At 39.9% G+C, this 19,181-nt stretch overlaps 1 protein-coding gene and 1 long non-coding RNA gene across 5 annotated transcripts in view; one reads left to right on the top strand and one right to left on the bottom strand.

Moving 5' to 3' along the window:
- LOC131494421 (uncharacterized) overlaps window positions 1-2,465 on the bottom strand; it is a 210,712-nt gene extending 208,247 nt beyond the window's left edge. The window contains exon 1 of one of the 3 annotated variants that reach the window (XR_009253391.1): window positions 2,174-2,465. This is a non-coding gene — a long non-coding RNA (uncharacterized LOC131494421). Of the gene's footprint in view, window positions 1-578; window positions 975-2,173 lie in introns of those variants that run through there. The other 2 variants (XR_009253392.1, XR_009253393.1) reach the window with 2 other exon arrangements.
- Window positions 1,132-19,181, top strand: part of LRP12 (LDL receptor related protein 12) — a 76,288-nt gene continuing 58,238 nt past the window's right edge. Inside the window, exon 1 of one of the 2 annotated variants that reach the window (XM_058698813.1) lies at window positions 1,132-1,694. In XM_058698813.1, the coding sequence (XP_058554796.1) occupies window positions 1,616-1,694 (79 nt within the window). In that variant the 5' untranslated portion in view covers window positions 1,132-1,615. The remainder of the gene's footprint in view (window positions 1,695-19,181) is intronic. The other variant, XM_058698812.1, reaches the window with a different exon arrangement.

Below are 19,181 nucleotides of genomic sequence, written 5' to 3'. Positions count from 1 at the left end.
CAACCAAAACAACATATTGCAACAGATTGAATGCAGAAGCAGATATGAGAATCCAGCTGTCTTCTATTAAGCCAGACATCAAGGAGATTTACAAAGATGGAAACAATGCCACACTTCTCACCAACTTTTGTTTTGTAAAACGAAGTTAACTTGTAATTTTTATTTTCAGTGAATTTACAAATATTTTAAACTTGTGGGTTTAAACTTGTGGGTAATATTATTTATCTCACGAGGCTGTTGGGGGTTAAAAAGAGTTAACCTGTGTCTAGGAGACAGCATAGCGCATTGTAGGTCTTCAATGAATAGCCAGGGGAGCGCATGTAAAGGCCAATGATATCAGTAAGGGAGAGGAGACGTATAGACACTTTAAAAATAGACAAACACTTTAAAACTACACGGCGGAAGGTCTGACGTGCCAGTGTCACCACAAAAGTATCTAGAAAGTGCTACGGAGTGTCAAGGGAAGGAGTCGCACTCGCTGTGATTGGGAGAAGATGCTTAGGGAAATTAGGGAATGTAGAAAGACACCCCACGCCCCCCACCCTCCGCACCTTCTCCAGCCGCGCATCCCGCCCTACCCTGCGAAGTCAAACTGCTTCCCGCGGCTTCCACGCTAGACTGGAAGAGCACCGCGCTCTAGGCTTGCTGGACTCTCGCCGGGCACCTTGAGCGTGGGTGTCCAGCACGAGCATCTCAGCACGCGTGCACACTAAGCCGGCCGGAGACGGCAGCACTAAGCCACCCACACACCCTGAGCTCTGCGCAGATAGTAAGCGGACGCAAGCAGGGATAGGGGAGAGGAACTCCCAAGTTCCTAGCCGCCGTTCACCCCACTCTCCCCGCACGCACAACCATCCTCAGCCTCCCAACTTGCCCTCACACCACCCGTAAGAGCAGCGAGGAGGCCTCCGACTGCGGCGGAGCTCCGCTGCGGGGCCCCACTCCCCAGCTCGCGGGAACCTAGCGGCCGGCGTTCGCGTGCTCGCTCATCGATTGGCACTGCCTTACTCCTCTGGCTCTACTCGCGGGGAAACGGTCCCCGAGACTTGGAAAGACCGGCTGAACGCGGGGCGGGAACGAAGACAGGCGGGCCAGGTGATTACCGATCGCACGGATGAGCGCGAGTCCCGGCTCGCGCTCCGTCTGGCGGGTGGCGGCGCCGGCTAGCCTGTGCGGTGCGAGGCCGGAGTCGGCACTTCCGCCGCCCCCTCTCCTAGCGCCTGTGCGCGCTCGGCCTGCCCCTGCCCCGGGGAAAGCGCCCCGCGTAGGGCTGTCGCGCCGCCGGAGGTGGGAGCTGGCGTGCTGCGGAGGGAGGGCCGGAGGGAGGGAGCGCGGGCGGGCGACGGCGGTGGCCCCTCCCCTCCCCCTCCCGCCGCCGCGCAGCGCGCAGGGAGCAGCCGGGGGCTCGGTGGCGGCGGCGTCTGGCCCCAGCTCCTCCTCCTCCTCCTCCTTCTCCTTCTCCTCCTTCTCCTCCTCCTCCTCCTCCTCCTCCTCCTCCTCCTCCTCCTCCTCCTCCTCCTCCTCCTCCTCCTCCTCCTCCTCCTCCTCCTCCTTCTCCTCCTTCTCCTCCTCCTCCTCCTCCATCTCATCCTCGCTCCCTCCATCTGCCGTGGTTATGGCCCGTCGCTGGAGCACAAAAGAGTCTCCGCGGTGGAGGTCTGCGTTGGTCTTGCTTTTCCTCGCGGGAGTGTACGGTAAGTGTCCGCGTCCCTGCGCCCCGCTGACCGAACAAAGCTGGGGCGACCCTGGGCCCCGAGGCCTCCAGGACAGGGGTTCCCCGGGAGAACCGGGGAGAGACCCCACCGCCGACGGGACAAAGACCCGGCGAGGGGTGGATGCCCCGGAGGGGTGTCCACACACGAAGATGCTTTCGTCCGCTCACCACCTCTAGACCCTCGGGGTTGTCGGAGAGGGGTTTGGGCGTCCCGGCCGGAGGGAGTCCCGGTGGAGCGAGGGGGTGGTGGGCGGACTTCCCGACCTGGACTCGAGGGCCCCTTGCACAATCCACGCACACAAAGATGTATGACTGTGAGAAGGAAGAGGAGGTCGCCCTCGCCGCTCTCGGGACGGTCCTGCCACCCCCGACCCTTCCGGGGTCAGGAAGTTCTCTCCCCAGTGAAATTCCCACCGCACCAATTCCCCGTTCTCCCCACTCCCTGAAAAAGCAGCCTACCGCTCTCGTCCCACTCCTGCACCTCGGAGGCCGAGGCTCCGCTGATCCCGGGCGTGCTGGATCCTGTCCCTTCTCTGGGAGCAGTACGCGGGAGAAGGCCAGAAAATAGTTTCCAGCCCCACCTCACTCTCTCCCTTAGGGCGTAGATGTCTGCCCCTACTCCTGGTTCATTTGTCATTTCATCCATCATTGGCCGCTAATGTTGTCACTGTTGCTTCATTCCAGTCTGTGGATTGCGTCGCATATACTCACTCCTTTGAGGTTGAGAGAAGGCTGGAGACTGTGCGAGGTCTAAGCTTTATGTTACATCAGGGTCTGAACTAGAGCTGAATGGAATTAATTAGAAAGAACATTCATTGCTTGAGACTTTGAGTTCCACTTCTGACTTCACCGTTCTTAGTTTATCAGTTGAACGCATTGAAAAGGTGTTTCTGTGAACACGCTTAACATTTACTACTTAGCGTGGTGTTTTGATATCTTCAGAAGGAAATACTGTAAATAGGAGTTGCCATTCCTTGAGAAATTTCACTTATAAGACGTCTAAGTCATTTGCCACGAACACTAATTCCACTAATGGTATGGTGATGGGAGTTCAGTCAGTATGTACTTCATGAGCAATATTACCGCTTTTGAAGCATTTATCTGTGGAATCGAATGCGATGGTAACTGTTAGAACCTGAGAAATTACTGCAAATGAATTTAATGACCGTAAGTTAACATTTACTAGCAACCGAAATAGTTTTTCAGTGTGATTCAAAATGTGTTGCTCTCTGCCTGATCTGATTAATGTATTATTATACTGTATTATATATATTATACATTATATATAGTGTGCATTTTCGTTTGTTTAGGGCGGGGGAAGGTTTGCATTCGACGTGGTAATTGTGAATGGTATGCCTGTGTGTGATCAGAAAACCCTGTGCGTGACTTTTGAGTATTAGTTGCACCGAGTAGCTGTGATTCCCACTTGCATGATGACTTGTGGGTTTGGGTCTACATCAGAGATCAATAAGCTATTATGTTGTTTCTTCTAGCCTGAAGGTGGGTATAGTTCTGCCCTAGGTTTGGTGTAATGGCCCAGAAGAGAGAAGAAAGCAAGAAGGCATCTTTAATCTGGGGTGATTAGAAGTGTCCTGCTTTGTCTTCTGCTGTAGTCAGAATTGAATCCTAGTGATGTCTGATCAGAATAGATAAATAAATGAGCTCTTTTAGCTCTTTCATGAAAATCTGTGTCATTAGTGTTTGAACTAAAAGTCTTTTTGCCTCCAGGGATAAGAGGCTGTGAACCTTGTAATTTGTCTTGGTACATTCTTTTGTACTTGTACACAAAACGACTTTCTAGTAGGTGCTTATCAAAGATTTACCTTTTTGGAATTTATGTTTAGTGACAAACTGTTGGTAGGCAAAGAAGGAAACTCCTTTTCCAGCAGTGTGGGACCATGTTATGAAACTAGCAAGTAATTGTGCCAGGGTTGATGTCTCCAGCCACAGCAAGTTTCAAAGTATAAGAAAAAAGGAGGTAGTGAGCCAGGCAGAATATTAAAACTATGTGAGCAGAGACCCTTCACCCTGCAACTGGGGAAGTTCTCTTTACAGCTATACTTTTGTCCTCTTTTGTCTCTCCAGCCGTATGTGGGTTTATATGAGAAAAAAAAAAAAAGCTATAACAATAATATGGGGGGATGTGCTTCTATATAAATAGTGGGGTTTGTTTAACTTGAATATGCACTAGTGAGGAGTATTACTGAGAAATACTCATCACACTGGGCCTTTAGAACAGATATTAGGTGTAATTTATGAAACTGTACCTTATGCATCAAAACGTGTTTTTAAATGGCTTCAAAAATAATTAGAAATTATTGTTAAAACAACTGAGTGTTGAGAGTAACTCTTAACATGGCTCAGTGAAAAAAAGCAGGTTGCTCAATATGTAGGCAGTTCCAAACTAACTCTTCACAGATAGAGTCTTCTGCATTAATGGCAGTATTAAATGGCTCCAGGTTGTGTCTTGAATCTTGGAACATTTCATGTATCTTTTTAAAAAATCTGGGGGTGCTTGGGTGGCTCAGTCAGTTGAGTGTCGTACTCTTGATTTTGGCTCAGATCAAGATCCCAGGGTCGTGGGATGGAGCTGAACGCCGAGCCTGCTTAAGATTCTCTCCCTCTCCTTCTTCCTCCCTCCCTCTCTCCCCTTGTCCCCCTCTCCTCCCCCGCCCCCCCCCCCCCACCTTGCTCAGGGCTGCACTCTTTCTCTCTCAAATAAATAAAATAAATCTGTTTATTTTGGCTTTTATTCTCTTCACATGGCCATTTTAGTGGCCTATGTTTGTGACTGTTAAATGTGACCATATTAGTGGAATAGTGTGACTGTTTTACTTCCAAGTTACTTTTCTGAATGTTAAGGCCTTACTTGAAACTCTAAATTGTGATATGGAGTATAATAATGTTTTTTAGAAGTAGCTGTTTGGTGGGGTGCCTGCGTGGTCAGTCGGTTAAACGTCCGACTTTGGCTCAGGTCATGATCTCACAGTTTGTGGGTTCGAGCCCCGCGTCGGTCTCTGTGCTGACAGCTCAGAGCCTGGAGCCTGCTTCGGATTCTGTCTCCTTCTCTCTCTGACCCTCCCCACTTGTGCTCTCTCTCTCAAAAATAAATAAATGAAAAAACATTAAAAAAAAAAAAGTAGTCGTTTGAGAACCAATAATTATCTTTCAGGAGCTGCTCTATCTTAGATGGTATAACTTAACTATTGAATATCTGTGAGAGTTAGTAAAAGTAAAAGTTGACTTCTGTCTTTGGAATTTGGAAGGAATAAGAACATTAGTGGAAACAACTGTGAACTTTGCTGGGCACTGTCCTAGGCCGACTATAGGAGAAGGTGCTTTTTCAGATCTCACATAGGGATGTCTGGCTTTTGCAAGTGCATGGAGGTTTCCAGAAACTGTCTCCTAGTCAACAGAAGCTGTTGGTTGGCTCATCTCCCAAGCCATAAGTTGGTAATTGTAACAGTTCCATTGCTTTATCCTTTTTCCACTTCCCGATCAGTGTTTTCTAACTTTTTTTTCCTTACTGAAACCCACCCTTAAAATACATTTTATGTTACTCCCAGTACACAGAACAAAACGAAGACCATGAAATAACACTTTTACTACCTGTGATGCACCCAACATTCTTCATTTGCTGGTTGGACTCATTATTTTGGACCCATTAATAGATTGCAGTTCCTAGTGTGAGAACATGGCCCTAGATGAAGTTTTAAAATGTAATTTGAAATGTTTGTGGTATTTGTATATCATTTTACAATAGCCTTGGAGAACTGCAGGTGGTTAGTTTGTGGCTACTTGCTGCCAGAGCATTTGATAGCAATAAGAACTCTTCTTGGCACACATGACTGGCCTGTGATAAAATTCTTCTTTGAACTGGTTTTCGGCTAATTATAGTCAAAAGTCTTTGCCATACACAGTACTGTTACAGAGGGTTGTGGTAACATAAAATACTCTTTTTACCTTGCATTTTCTATCTAATGGTAAATCTTTTCCCATGAATTTTGTGGAACATTCAACAGCATTTTATAAATTTCCAGTTTAAGGATAGACTAGAAGTTCCAATTTTAGAAAGGTTGTAGAAATAACTGGAACGTGAGGAAAAAAATCTAAACCAGATTCCAATTACTTCTAAAAAAGTCAAGCTTGATTACGTAAAATATGTTGAATAAACTGAATTAATTGCTTAACATAAACCCTTCCTTGGGTTTAGAATCTAAATTATATCCATATCCTGGGGAGAATATGAAGGTATGCAGCACATTTCTTAAAAATTATTAGCAGTTATTGGGCAGAGACTATTAAGTGACCACTTTCAGAGGGCTAGCTATGTTCTAGGAAGAATATGGTGGAGATTTGAACGATGTATCATAAATGGTTTAGAAGGTTCCTAGAAAGTAAAATCTCTGACAAAAACATAAAAGTGATGTCAGGCTGAAAAGTGAGCAGCAGTTAAAGAAAATGGAAAGAAAAGACTGACTTTTGTGGTTAGACCATTTAAAGCTTATCAAGAAATTAAGGGAACAGTGAAACCTTTTTGTGTGTCTGATTTGAGGTGTTTTTGTAGTTGAGGTTTTTTCTTGTTTTTTTTTCTTTTTCTTTTCTCAATGCTCTTACAGTTTAAAGAATGAAAGGTAAAAAAGGGAGGTAAGTAAATATAGATGAGATTTGTATAGATTTAAGCAAATAGAACATGTTTTTATTTTAGAATAAGTATTAATCTTGTTCTTTCTGCAAGTCTTTATAGGTAAGTGGAGGTTGTTCTAAACCTAGGAATTGAAGTTGAGTTAATGATCTCTAATTTCTAAGGTTACCTTTCCCTCTTGTTTTCTTTTTCTCCTCTCCCTCCCCCACCCCCACCGTTTTTTGGGGAGAAGTGAGTAATAGATGTACACTACTTATTCCCATTTTCTAAAGCATAGGATTAGATCCTGCAAAAGTTACCAGTCCATCTGTTGAGATGCATATCATCAGTCTTTTAAGTATATGCAACAATAGGTTTATATATAGATCTATCTTTCTATGCATATTTTCAATACTGAATTAGTTTCAATACTGAATTAGCTTAAGGAATTCTCACTGTCTAAGCAAAAGAAACAAGGGAAGGAAACTAACGTTTATTAAATTAAGTTTGTAACATTTATTAAGTTCAGATTCTGTGCTTGGTTTTTATTTATTGCAGTTAATCTTCAGTAGGTCTTATTCAGCAGTCCTATCAGGTGTTTGCCCCTTTTCTATAGAAGAGAAAATTGAAGCTCAGAAAGGTTGTGCCTTATCTAAGATCCAACCACTAGGGAGTAGTAGAGCTGGGATTGCAACCTAATCCTGTCTCTTTACTCATTCGTTCAGTTAGCAAATATTCCTTGAGCGTTTGCTTTTGTCTGGCACTGTGTAAGGCACAACAAGCTGATGGACCTAGTTTCTGCCCTCATAAGGTTTATAGTCTAGTGAGTAAGTTACAGTAAGAAACTCACAAGAGGCTGAGATAGTGAATAACAGACACAGGGTAATTAGAAGACTTCCTTGTGGAGACATTTGTAAGACCCAAAGGATGGCTAACCGTATTATGATTGGGAAAAGAGATCCTTGCACTTGGGAACCACGTTTGAAAGACCCAGAATCAAGCAGGTGCTGATGTAGAAGAGCTGATGTGTTGTAGGTAAATGAATAAAACCAGTGTCGATGGAGCACAGTGGTCATAAGGGAGACCGACAAGGTGAGCTTAGAATCTTAGGCAAGAACTCAGGGCTTTGGAAACCGTGGTAAAGAGTTTGGGTTTATTTTAAGTGTAACTATATAAGAGGTTTAAGTGGACCTGGTGTGATTTACGGTTTGAAAAGAGTCACTTTTGCCCGCTGTGTGGAGACTTGTGAAGTAGACAAGAGTAGAGATGGGGTGATCAGGCTTTGGCTGTGATCCAGGTGAGAGACATGGGAGTTTGGACAAAGGTAGTAATAGTGCAGATAGAAGAGTATGGCTTGGCTTTTTGCTAGGAAAGAAAGGGATACTTCCTCTCTTGTCACAAGAGGGAAGGAGGAAAATACCGGCTCCAGTGTACTTAGGCCTCTAAGTTTCAGGGTGGGAAGACAGAGATTTCTTAAAGTAATATGACATGGGATCTGGCGAGTGGAGGAGAGAGGAGAGGTTCCACAGTTCATTAGAGCAGTTTAGGTCATTAGGAAGGTAAGTTTCTGTTATTCAGTCTAGAAAAGGGAAGGCTAAGAACACTCAGTGCAAGAAGGGGTATTGTGGTGAACAGCTCTACAACACATGACAAGAAGGAATGAGGATTTCAGTTAGGGGAGAGGCTTAACAAGTGGCCTGTGGAGAACCCAGTTCTAAAGACTATCAGTTTTGTCAATGAAATAAGTATAGAACATAACTTTCTACAGTGTTTTAAAAGTATTTCATCTCTCTCTCAAAAATAAACAAACATTAAAAAATAAGAAAAGAAGAGTATTTCAGGTAAGAAGCAAAGGATAGAACAAACGTTAGATTTCAAGGACCTGTTTGCCCAAGTTAAATGCTTTATATTAAGTGGTCAATTAAAGATTGCTTTATGTCTTAGAAGGGGCAACAAAAAAATTAAGTGACCTTTTTTGTCTTTATTCCCCTGGGTTGCAGTTTATTTACAGAGGATACAACTTTAGAAGGTCCCAAAATTTCAAAATAAATGAAGCTGACAAAGTAGTTTTCTAGTTGACTTTTAAATATTTGATAACTCACTGCCCTGCTAGTATCAGTTTAGTGAAGAAGAGAAATGGTTTTACACTCAGGTTCGTACCACTGAATGAGAGTAAATTGGTATCTACCTTTAATTTACTTACATTTCAGTTTTTAGAGAAACAGGAAATTGTGCTAGTCTTTTAATGCTGAATAGATTACATAGCGCACAGTACCACATTTAGTAGTTGAGATTTACCTCTTAAGTAAGAAAGCAAGCCTTTCCTTAACTTAATTTCATTGATTATTAAAGCATCATTTAGGTGTTAAGTTAGCAAATTGGAGAAAAGATAAATCTTTGTATCCTGTATATTCTGAATTAAAAATCAGTTTCTTGAAATTATTATTGCCCATTCTAGTGACACTAAAACTTTTCACCAAGACTTAGAATATGAGGGTAGGGATAGAGGAAACTGAATTTGATAGCAGTGATTTTGCCTAAGGTTCACATACCTCTACTGCTGTGTTCTCTACTCTTTGTGTACAGGCCCATCATTTTTGTTTTCTTTTTTTGTCTACGTTATTGTAACAGCTTCCAACTAATCATGACTCTAGTCTTCAGATTTTTAAAAAAAATTTTTTTTTAACATTTATTTATTTTTGAGACAGAGAGAGAGACAGAGCATGAACAGGGGAGGGGCAGAGAGAGAGGGAGACACAGAATCTGAGACAGGCTCCAGGCTCTGAGCAGTCAGCACAGAGCCTGACGCGGGGCTGGAACTCACGGACCGCGAGATCATGACCTGAGGCAAAGTCGGACGCTCAACCTACCGAGCCACCCAGGCGCCCCTAGTCTTGTTCAGATTTAATCAGATACACAGCAGCAGCCAGAGTGGCTTTTCTAAAGTACAGATACAGTTATGTAACTTTCTTGCTTAAAACCCAACAGTAGTTCCCTGTTCTTTTTTTTTTTTTTTAATTTTTTTTTCAACGTGTTTTTGTTTTGTTTTTTTTGTTTTTTTTTGTTTTTTTTTTTGGGACAGAGAGAGACAGAGCATGAACGGGGGAGGGGCAGAGAGAGAGGGAGACACAGAATTGGAAACAGGCTCCAGGCTCCGAGCCATCAGCCCAGAGCCCGACGCGGGGCTCGAACTCACGGACCACGAGATCGTGACCTGGCTGAAGTCGGACGCTTAACCGACTGCGCCACCCAGGCGCCCCAGTAGTTCCCTGTTCTTAAAATACAAGTATAATTCACTCAGTCCTTCATAATCTGGCTAGTTTTTACCTTTTTCGTCTCTTGTTACTTCCCTTCACCACTCCCTACCTTCCACCATGTTTCTGCTATACTGAACACAGTTCTCTTATCTCCTGGCCTTTGCACATTCTGTTCCCTCTGCCCCTTCCCTTCCTTCCTCTATCACTTTCTTTGCTAAGCTAACTCCTGCATGTCCTTTGGCTTTCCTTTAAATACTCCCTCCTTTGGGGAGTCTTCCTTAAAGGTGCCCTTCTCAGAAGCATCTCACTTCTTCTATACAGTATTGTTATTGGGCTCTTTTACTTCTGTTTCCTCCTGGAGCAGCACTGTCCCACAGATAGATAATGTGAACCTCAAATGTAAGTCATATACCTAGTTTTAAATTTCCTAGTAGCCACATTAAAAAAAAAAGGAACAAGTGTCATTAATGTTAATAATTATTTACCTCAATACTGTATATCTAAAATACTATCATTTTAACATATAATCAATAGAATATAATTACTGAGGTATTCTACAGTGTTTTTTATATTAAGTCTTCAAAATCCAATGTAAGTTTTATACCTGTAACCCATCTTAATTAGAGTAACCACATTTCAAATTCTTATTAGCCACTTTGGAAAATCGTATCTATTAAAGTTGTATATAAACATGCCCTGTGATCTAGCAATTCTCCTCCAAGGTATAAACTCAACAGAAGTGGGCACATAATGTCTGACAAAACACAGGTACAAGATTATTCATAGTATCCTTATTTGCTATAGTCCTGGACTAAACCCAGCCCCTGTGTCCGTGGGCAGTAGAATAGATGAGTTAATTATGGTGTATTAGCATAAGGGAACATTGCAGAGCCACAGTTCTCAAACTTGTAGGTTTCAGGACTCCACAATTAAATTTAAAATGACAGTGAGAAACCGAGTACATGTGACCATAAATAGCATACATTAAATAAAAATACGTAAAATGACAGCTGTTTTTTTCCAAACAAAAATTAGTGAGAAGAATGGCATTGCTATACATTTTTGCAAATTACGATCATGTCTGACTTAATAGAAAACAGGTGATTTCCCATGTCTGTATCTGTAGTCAGTGCACTGTGACATGTTTTAGTTGAAGTGTAGGAAGAAAGCTTGTCTCACATAGATGTGTTACGATAAAAAGAGAAGTATTTTAATAGCCTTTTCAGATAAATGTGAATATTCTTCGATGTGCCACCAGAATTTGAGAAGTAGTAGTTTCTTAAGTTTAGTTGCAACATGGAATCTGAAACCATATCTAAATGAACTCTGAAGGGGTTTTGGGGGTTCCCAGGAATCCACTGCCCATATTTTGAGAATAACTTTCTACAAAGTAATGAAAAAGAACAAACTACTGATACAGGTAGCATGGGTGAATTTCACTTGTTGATCAAAAGCAGTCAGACACAAAATTATAGAGTATTTACTATATGGTCACAATCTTAGAAGTTAGGGGGCACCTCAGTGGCTCGGTTGGTTAAGCATCCAGCTCTCTGCGCTCACAGCTTGACATTCTCTCTATCCCTACCCCTCTTCTGCTCTCTCTCTTTCAATCTCTCTCTCTCTCCCTTGCACTCTCTCAAAATAAATAAACATTTTTAAAAATTAAAAAAAAATTTAAGAAGTTCGAATACAAGGAGAGTAGTTCCCTGTCAGTGGGAAGCAGGGAGGTTGTGATAGAGAGGATGAGCAGGGTAGCTTTTGAGCTGCTGGTCCTGTTCTGTTTCTGGACCTGAGTGAGAGTTTGCACAGATTCGGGGTTCTTTGGTGATAACTGGTGGAACTGTAAACATTCAATTAATGCACTTTTTTGTATGTATATCTCCGTTAAAAGCTAAGTACTTTTTTAAAAAATAGAATCATGTTAGATAATAGTATGTATGGAAAGTTCTCTGGTAGTTTATATTCTCTCTAGCGTTTTCTGCTTTTGTTCTTTAATTTTTTTCTTTGGGTTTGATAATTAAAAAGAGTTTTAAAACTTTGGAAAATTCTAAACATATTCAAGAGTAGAGAAACTACTGTAATTAACCTGATATACCCAATATCCAGCTTCAAAAAATTATTATATGGCCAGCCACGTTTTATCTAGACTTCTACTCACTTCCTAAACACAAATGATTTTGAAGCAAATCCCAGCTAATTTATTCATATTTCAGTATGTATCTTTAAGGTGTGAGGGCTTTAGGGGTGCCTGGGTGGCTCAGTTGGTCGGCTCAGCACCTGGCCTTTGATTTTGGTTCAAGTCAGTTTGAGTCTCATGTCTAGCTCAACACTGACAGTACGGAGGCTGCTTGAGATTCTCTTTCTCTCTGCCCCTCCCCTGCTTGCTCTCTCTCTCTCTCAAAATAAATAAACTTAAAAAAAAAAAAGAGATGTGATGGCTTGAAAAGAAAAGCTCAATGCCATCCTCACACTTAAAACATTAACAATTCCTAATTATCATCAAATACCCAGCCATGTACATGTGGCCCTGGTTGTCATCTAAGCATGAATTTGTAGACAGTGTTTGGATCAGGATCCAAATAAGGTCCATAATCTGCAATTGTTGATACCTATTAAGTACCCCATTTTTTTTTTTTTTAAATTTTAAGTGTGATATTTGCTATATAAGTTTCTGGTATTTTTAATCACATTGGAGATTTTTAAAAATACCGACAATAAGTTTTTGAGAATTGGTATTGATTTTGTCACATAAGTTTTTTCATTTCCAAGATGATCATAAGGTGTTTATGAGGGCCAGTGTTAGGCAAAGCAATCATATCTAACATAATTATAGATAGTACTTGAGTAAGTGAATTCCTATGAATGGAGTAAATTGAAGGATGGAATAGGCCATAACAAGTTGGTAATGATGTATTTTCTTTTAATCTGCTGGAATACACTTAGTATTTTTTTTTAAGACTTTGTGTTCGTATTTATGAGATCGATACATAATCCTAAATTTCTTCCTCCCTCCACTCCTTTCTCTCCTATAAACTTTCTCTCTCCCCTTTCTTCCTGCCTGATTTTCATATCTAATCCCTAATCTCTTAATCCTTTTAGATATGTTTATAAACTTTTTTTTGATTTCAGTGGTTAGGAAGAGTATAAAAGATTTTAGCATTTCAGTTGTGATTATTTTCCTTTTTAAGATTAGGAAAGGAGAGTATGTGTTTATAATAGGAAAGCAACAATTAACTTTGTCCTGCTGACAGCAGAAATGTTTCTCATTCCTAGTATGGTTAAACTTTGTGTCACTAAGCAGGATAATACAGATGGACCTATAAGAAGTAGATCCCTTCTAATGAATGGGCCTGAAGACTAAATAAGCCAATAAGATACCTTAGTGGAGGTGGATGCACATCTGAAGAAGGATGAGGGGCAAACGAGAAGTTTTTGAGTTGATGAAATTCAGTTTATCAGTTTTTTATTTTATGAATTCTGTTTTTGGTGTCATTTCTAAAACTCTTTGCTTAATCCCAGATAATAAAGGTTTTCTCTTATTTTTTTTCTGAAAGTTTTATTTTTATGTTATACATTTAGGTCTAAGATCCATTTTGAGTTTATTTTTTATACATTGTAAATTTTAAGAAGAGGCTCATTTTTTGTATGAAAAGTAGTTCTAACACCATTTGTTTAAAAGACTGTCCTTGGGGCGCCTGGGTGGCGCAGTCGGTTAAGCGTCCGACTTCAGCCAGGTCACGATCTCGCGGTCCGTGAGTTCGAGCCCCGCGTCAGGCTCTGGGCTGATGGCTCGGAGCCTGGAGCCTGTTTCCGATTCTGTGTCTCCCTCTCTCTCTGCCCCTCCCCCGTTCATGCTCTGTCTCTCTCTGTCCCAAAAATAAAAATAAAAAAAAAATTAATTAATTAAAAAAAAAAAAACACGTTGGTAAAAGACTGTCCTTTTTCTGTTGAACTACCTTTGCACCTTTGTCAAAGATTAAGCAGTTATATTTGCATGAATCTATTCTGATTTTTTAAATGACAATTTTATATAATGAAGTCCAGACTTTTTAAGTGTATAATTCATTTGTTTCTTGTATGTTCACAGAATTATCCTATTATCACTATCTAATTCTAAAATATTTTCATCAGCCTGGAAGGAAACCCTGTATGTATTAACAATCACCACCCTATTCCCTTCCCCCTAGCCCTCGGCAACTGTTAGCTTTATGTCACTAAAGATTTGCCTTTTCTAGACATTTCATATAAATGAGATCATACAATATGTGATCTTCCATGTCTGCCTTCTTTCATCTGGTTTAATCTTTTCATGGTTCATGCATGTTATTGAAGTATTGAATCAATACTTCATTCTTTTTTATAGTTAAATAGTATTTTATTGTATGCATAAACTACATTTTGTTTATCTCTTTATCAGCTGACAAACATTTGGGTGGTTTCCACTTTTTGTGAATAATGCAGCTGTCAGTATTTGTGTACATTTTTGTGTGGACATTTGTTTTCAGTTCTCTCGAGTATATACGTGGAGTGAAATTGCTGGATCTTGTGGTAATTCTTCATTTACCTGTATGAGGAAATGCCAAACTGGTTTCCAAATGGCTGTACAATTTTACACTCCTACCAGCGATGTGTAAGAGCTCCAGTTTCTCTACATCTTCACCAATGCTTGTTATTGACCTCTTTTCATTACAGGCATCCCTGTAGGTGTGAGTGGTATCTTATTGTGGTGTTGATTTGCATTTTTCTAAGGAGTATTGATGTTGAAGTTTTTTTCATTATTGGCTGTTTGTGAATGTCTATCCAAATCCTTTATCATTTCTTAATGGGTTGGATTCTCTTTTTGTTGAGTTATAGGAGTTCTTTATATATTGTGGATATTAACCCCTTATCAGGAATTCGGGAGGATGAGACATGAGAACTTACTAAACTGTTTTGTGTGTTATTTGATAGTTTACATAATAAAGCCAAAAAAGAAGATATTAAAATACTTTCCCAAATTAATTACATTAAAATTTGCATCCCCATTCTTAATTATTTTGATTTCTTAAGTTTTCATCTCCTCCTCCCTTATCATTTTCTTTATCCCATATTATGTTTCTTGAAGTCTTTGATTTTTTAAATTTTGCTAAAGTACATTCTTGAATTGTATTCTCCTTCTCCCTAAGAAATATGTATTGATTGTATATATACTTAGGTGTACACAGCTGAAAATGTTTCTTTATTTTGTTTTCACACTTAAATAATGGTTTGGCTGAGGGGAGAATTCCAGGTTTCAGTATTTTCTATTCAGAATTCTATCCAGAATTACTTTATCATCTTGTAACTTTAGGTTACCATTTTGATTCTCATTCCTTTGTTCCTTTGGAAGCTTATAAGAATTTCCTTTTTGTCTTTGTAGTTTACAGTTTTCACCAGTATGTGTTTATGTATGTATCTTATGTTATTATTACCGTTTGGTATTTGGTAGGCATTTTACCTGAAAATACCTAGATGTGTGGTAAAAAGATAGCTTCATGCATATGTTTTGTATATTGTGTGTATCTGTATATGTGTTTTAACTCCATTATCCTATAAGTTGTCTACTTTAAGAACTGCTCTTTAGTGAATGTTTTATGTCTTGTCCTTATCTTTCTCATTTCTTAGAGTTTTATATCCTCGTGTTTTTATTCTCAAATGTAAAGATTCTTCAGTTTAGTCTTCTAAGTTATAATTGTCTATAATTTAGATTGGTCTATGATTCTTCAGTCAGCCTTCTAAGTTTTTTAATTGTTATACAAATATAAAATATTTGTCTTTACAAATAACTTTCCTTTTTCATAGTGACAGTATTGGTTTTTTCCAATTAGCTTTGGAACTGACGTGTGTTTCTCACCTCTCCTGTGAATTCTCTTACTCTCTACCTGCCCTCTCCCCTACTTGCACCCCCACCCCTGACAGTGTGGTAAGAACTGTGGGTCCTTTCCTCAGAAAATAATCCACATATACACATTCAGAGAAAATTTTGTATACGGTATTGTGTAATTCCAGAACTTCTGAAAGCTCATTCATGACCCCTGATGGTGTTGTTCTTGAGCCAGCTGCATTGGTGCTACCTGGGAACTTGTTAGAAATGGCGGAATCTCAGGTCCTGTCCCTGACTGAATTAGCATCTCCAGTTTAACAAGATCCACAGGTGATTTCTTTCATACTCAAATTTGAGAAGTGTTGCTGTAGAAGATGAGGGACCTCTATTGTATTGTGTATCTCATCTATATTGATTTTTTTCCCTTTATATATATGTGTGTGTGTGTGTGTGTGTGTGTGTGTGTGTGTATGATATATTGTCAGGGTTACTTTTTAAAAAGTCATATTGCAATCACCCAAATTGCACACAGGTTATTAAAGTAGAAATATTTTTAAATAGTTACAATTTAGTCTTTGAATACCAAGCTATGCTATACGAAACAGCAAGAGACAAGCGAGACACACACTCGCTTTCTTATAACAGCCTAATCAGGTTGGATACTATTATTATTTCCATTTGATAGATAAGGAACCTGAGACACAGAGAAGTTAAGTATTTTAGCCAAGTTCACATAATTAGTAAGTGGAAGAGCTAGGATTTGAATCCAGAAAGATTGGCTCTAGAATCTGTGCTCTTAACCACTACTCTCTACTGCTTCTTTGTATTTTTACTTAACAGATTTCCCTAAACTCATTGTTACTTATATGCAAATTGATTAATTACTGATACATTTGCTCTTTTAAATTCATTACTGGGACTCATCTTCTTGTGGTGCTGATAAATGAGCCACAGATACCAGATCATTAGTGTTTTCTGAATAATTTCGGTTTGTTGTTAATTGAGATTTTGAAATGGCAGGATATTGGGTTATTGGATTTTATGCTACCTGTCCTTAAGGTTTGTTGTGAGGCTATTAAATAACTTAAGCAAATACTTTCTACATAAAATATTCATTTTCTTCCTTCCTCAGTAGATGGACAAAAAATAATTTTATAGAAATAGTAATTGGATGGCTAATAAAATTATAAACAAAAATTAGCTTTAAAGAAGAAATGCCAGGGCGCCTGGGTGGCTCAGTCGGTTGAGCGTCCGACTTCAGCTCAGGTCATGATCTCACACTGGGTGAGTTCGAGCCCCGCATCGGGCTCTGTGCTGACAGCTCGGAGCCTGGAGCCTGCTTCAGATTCTGTGTCTCCCTCTTTCTCTGCACCTCCCCCATTCGTGCTGTGTCTCTCTCTGTCTCAAAAATAAATGAAAACATTAAAAAATTTTTTTTTTAAAAAATGCCAAGTAAATGCCACATACTAATTTAATAACTATGTAAAAATCAAACTTCTGTCAAGTGTTCCAAGTGCTCAATGAAGACATAAAAAAATCAACACGTGGTTAGGGTATACTGAAATGAGCATTCCTATTTGACTAGTAGAAATGGTAATCTTTGATTGATGGGTTTATTGGTATTGCTTGACGTATATCTTTGGCATTTGTCCATATCACTTTTCCTCATAAACTGTTTCCCTAATGTTGAACATTAGATTATCTACAGTTTTGTTGACATTTATAAATACTGTAATAGACATGCTTTTATGAATATTTATCTTAATTTTTTATTATTTTCCTTTTAAGTCATAAAAGTAGATTTACCGGGTCAAAGTTTGGAGCACTTTCAAATTTCTCAAAAATAAACAAAAATAATACCTAATTTTTATTGAGTGCCATATGCTACTCATTGCTTTAAATACTTTATATATATATTAATTCATTTAAAAAATTTTTTAATGTTTACTTATTTTTGAGAGAGAGAGACACAGAGCATGAGCGGGGGAGGGGCAGAGACAATGAGAGACACAGAATCTGAAACAGGCTCCAGGCTCTGAGCTGTCAGCACAGAGCCCAAGGTGAGGCTCGAACTCACAGACTGTGAGATCATGACCGAAGCTGAAGTCAGACGCTTACTCGACTGAGCCACCCAGGCGCCCTATATTAATTCATTTAAATCATTATATCAGAACTATGAGATGGGCCTGGTTTTTTACTCCATTTTATAGAAAACTAAGCCATAGAGAAATTAAATAATTTCTTAAGGTCATATAATTAGAGACAGAGTTTGCTTTCCATAAAGAACATACTATTTTAAGCTTCTGCCCATGAAATTTAAAATTATATACCTTTTGTTTTTTCTGGAGAGAGAGAGGGAGAATGTGTGTGCATGAGAGAGCAGGGGAGGGGGAGATAGAACCTGAAGCACGCTCCAGGCTCTTAGCTGTCAGCACAGAGCCTGATGCGGGGCTTGAACCCACAAACTGTGAGATCATGAGCTGAAGTTGGTCGCTTAACTGAGCCACCCAGGTGCCCCTAAAATTATGTACCTTTTTATACCCTCATCAGTGAATACATTGCAATAAATAGTACAACAGCAGAGAGCACAATTAGAGCCCTAACTGTCATCTCTAAATACCATTCTGAATTGAAAGGATCCTAACTAGGGTCATGGATAGGCAGCTGATTCTGTTCTGGGGCAGAAAATACAAGAGGTGAGCCTGAGACAGTCTGATAAATCAGAAAGCAAGGAGACTCTCAAAGACTGGTTCATGCCAAAAGTCACAGGGGCCAATCAGTGTAAAAGGGTTGCCATTGGCCAAAGATGAGAGAACTTTTAAGTATCAGAAAGAGTAATGAAGACATGAAGACGGTTGAAATTCCCTGAATATTCAAAACAACAACAACAACAACAGCAACAAAAACCTTGGTTTCTAATAACAGACATGTAATAAGAAACACACACCACACTACAATAACAGGTTACTGGTTACCAGTGGTAATAAATGGGGCACTACCTCCATACTCTGAAGGTAAGCAATTTTAAGGGAAGAATTAAGTACTTACACTTCCTTTTTCTGTGTGAACTGTGTTCTAAGGTAAGCAAATAACATTTGTTGAGAGAAAAATTTTTTGCAGAATTTCAGGTAATGAATGTATAAAGAATGGCAGGATTAGAAAATATTTCACAACCCCGATGAAATAATTTATTCAGGCTGTAATCATCAGTAAAGGAAACTATTAGACGGTTATATGGGAACTTTACGACGGAGGGATCAGGTTGCCCTACCTATACCTATTGATTAATCTCAATCTTATGAAAAGCAGGGCATGGAGATAGTGTGTGCCTTCTAAGATTATACCTGTAAAGCGTCCAGCACCAGCTCTGAAGTAACCCAACCAAAAATGTGGAAGCTTCTATAGCAGGGGTTACAAACCACGGCCTTTGAGCCAGAACCAGCCTGCTGTCTGTTTTTTGTTTTGTTTTGTTTTGTTTTTTCCTAATGTTTTATTCAAATCTAGCCACTCTGGTGCCTTTAAGTATTGTCTATGGCTGCTTTTATGCCACAGTGTCAGAGTTGAGTAGTTATAACAGAGACTGACCCACAAAGCCTAAAATATTTACTATCTGGCCCTTTTACAGAAAAAGTTTGCTAAGCCTTGAGCTAGATGAACAAAGTTAAGTGGCACCCAGAGGAAGTGACACCACAGAAAACAGCCTCTTAAAGGACAACTGATCTAGTTTCTGAAACCAGTCAGTGC

This window comes from Neofelis nebulosa, chromosome 14 (genome assembly GCF_028018385.1).
Source record: "Neofelis nebulosa isolate mNeoNeb1 chromosome 14, mNeoNeb1.pri, whole genome shotgun sequence".
NCBI lineage: Eukaryota > Metazoa > Chordata > Mammalia > Carnivora > Felidae > Neofelis > Neofelis nebulosa.
The sequence above is the reverse complement of the archived record's forward strand: the minus strand, read 5'-3'. Positions and strand labels throughout refer to the sequence as shown.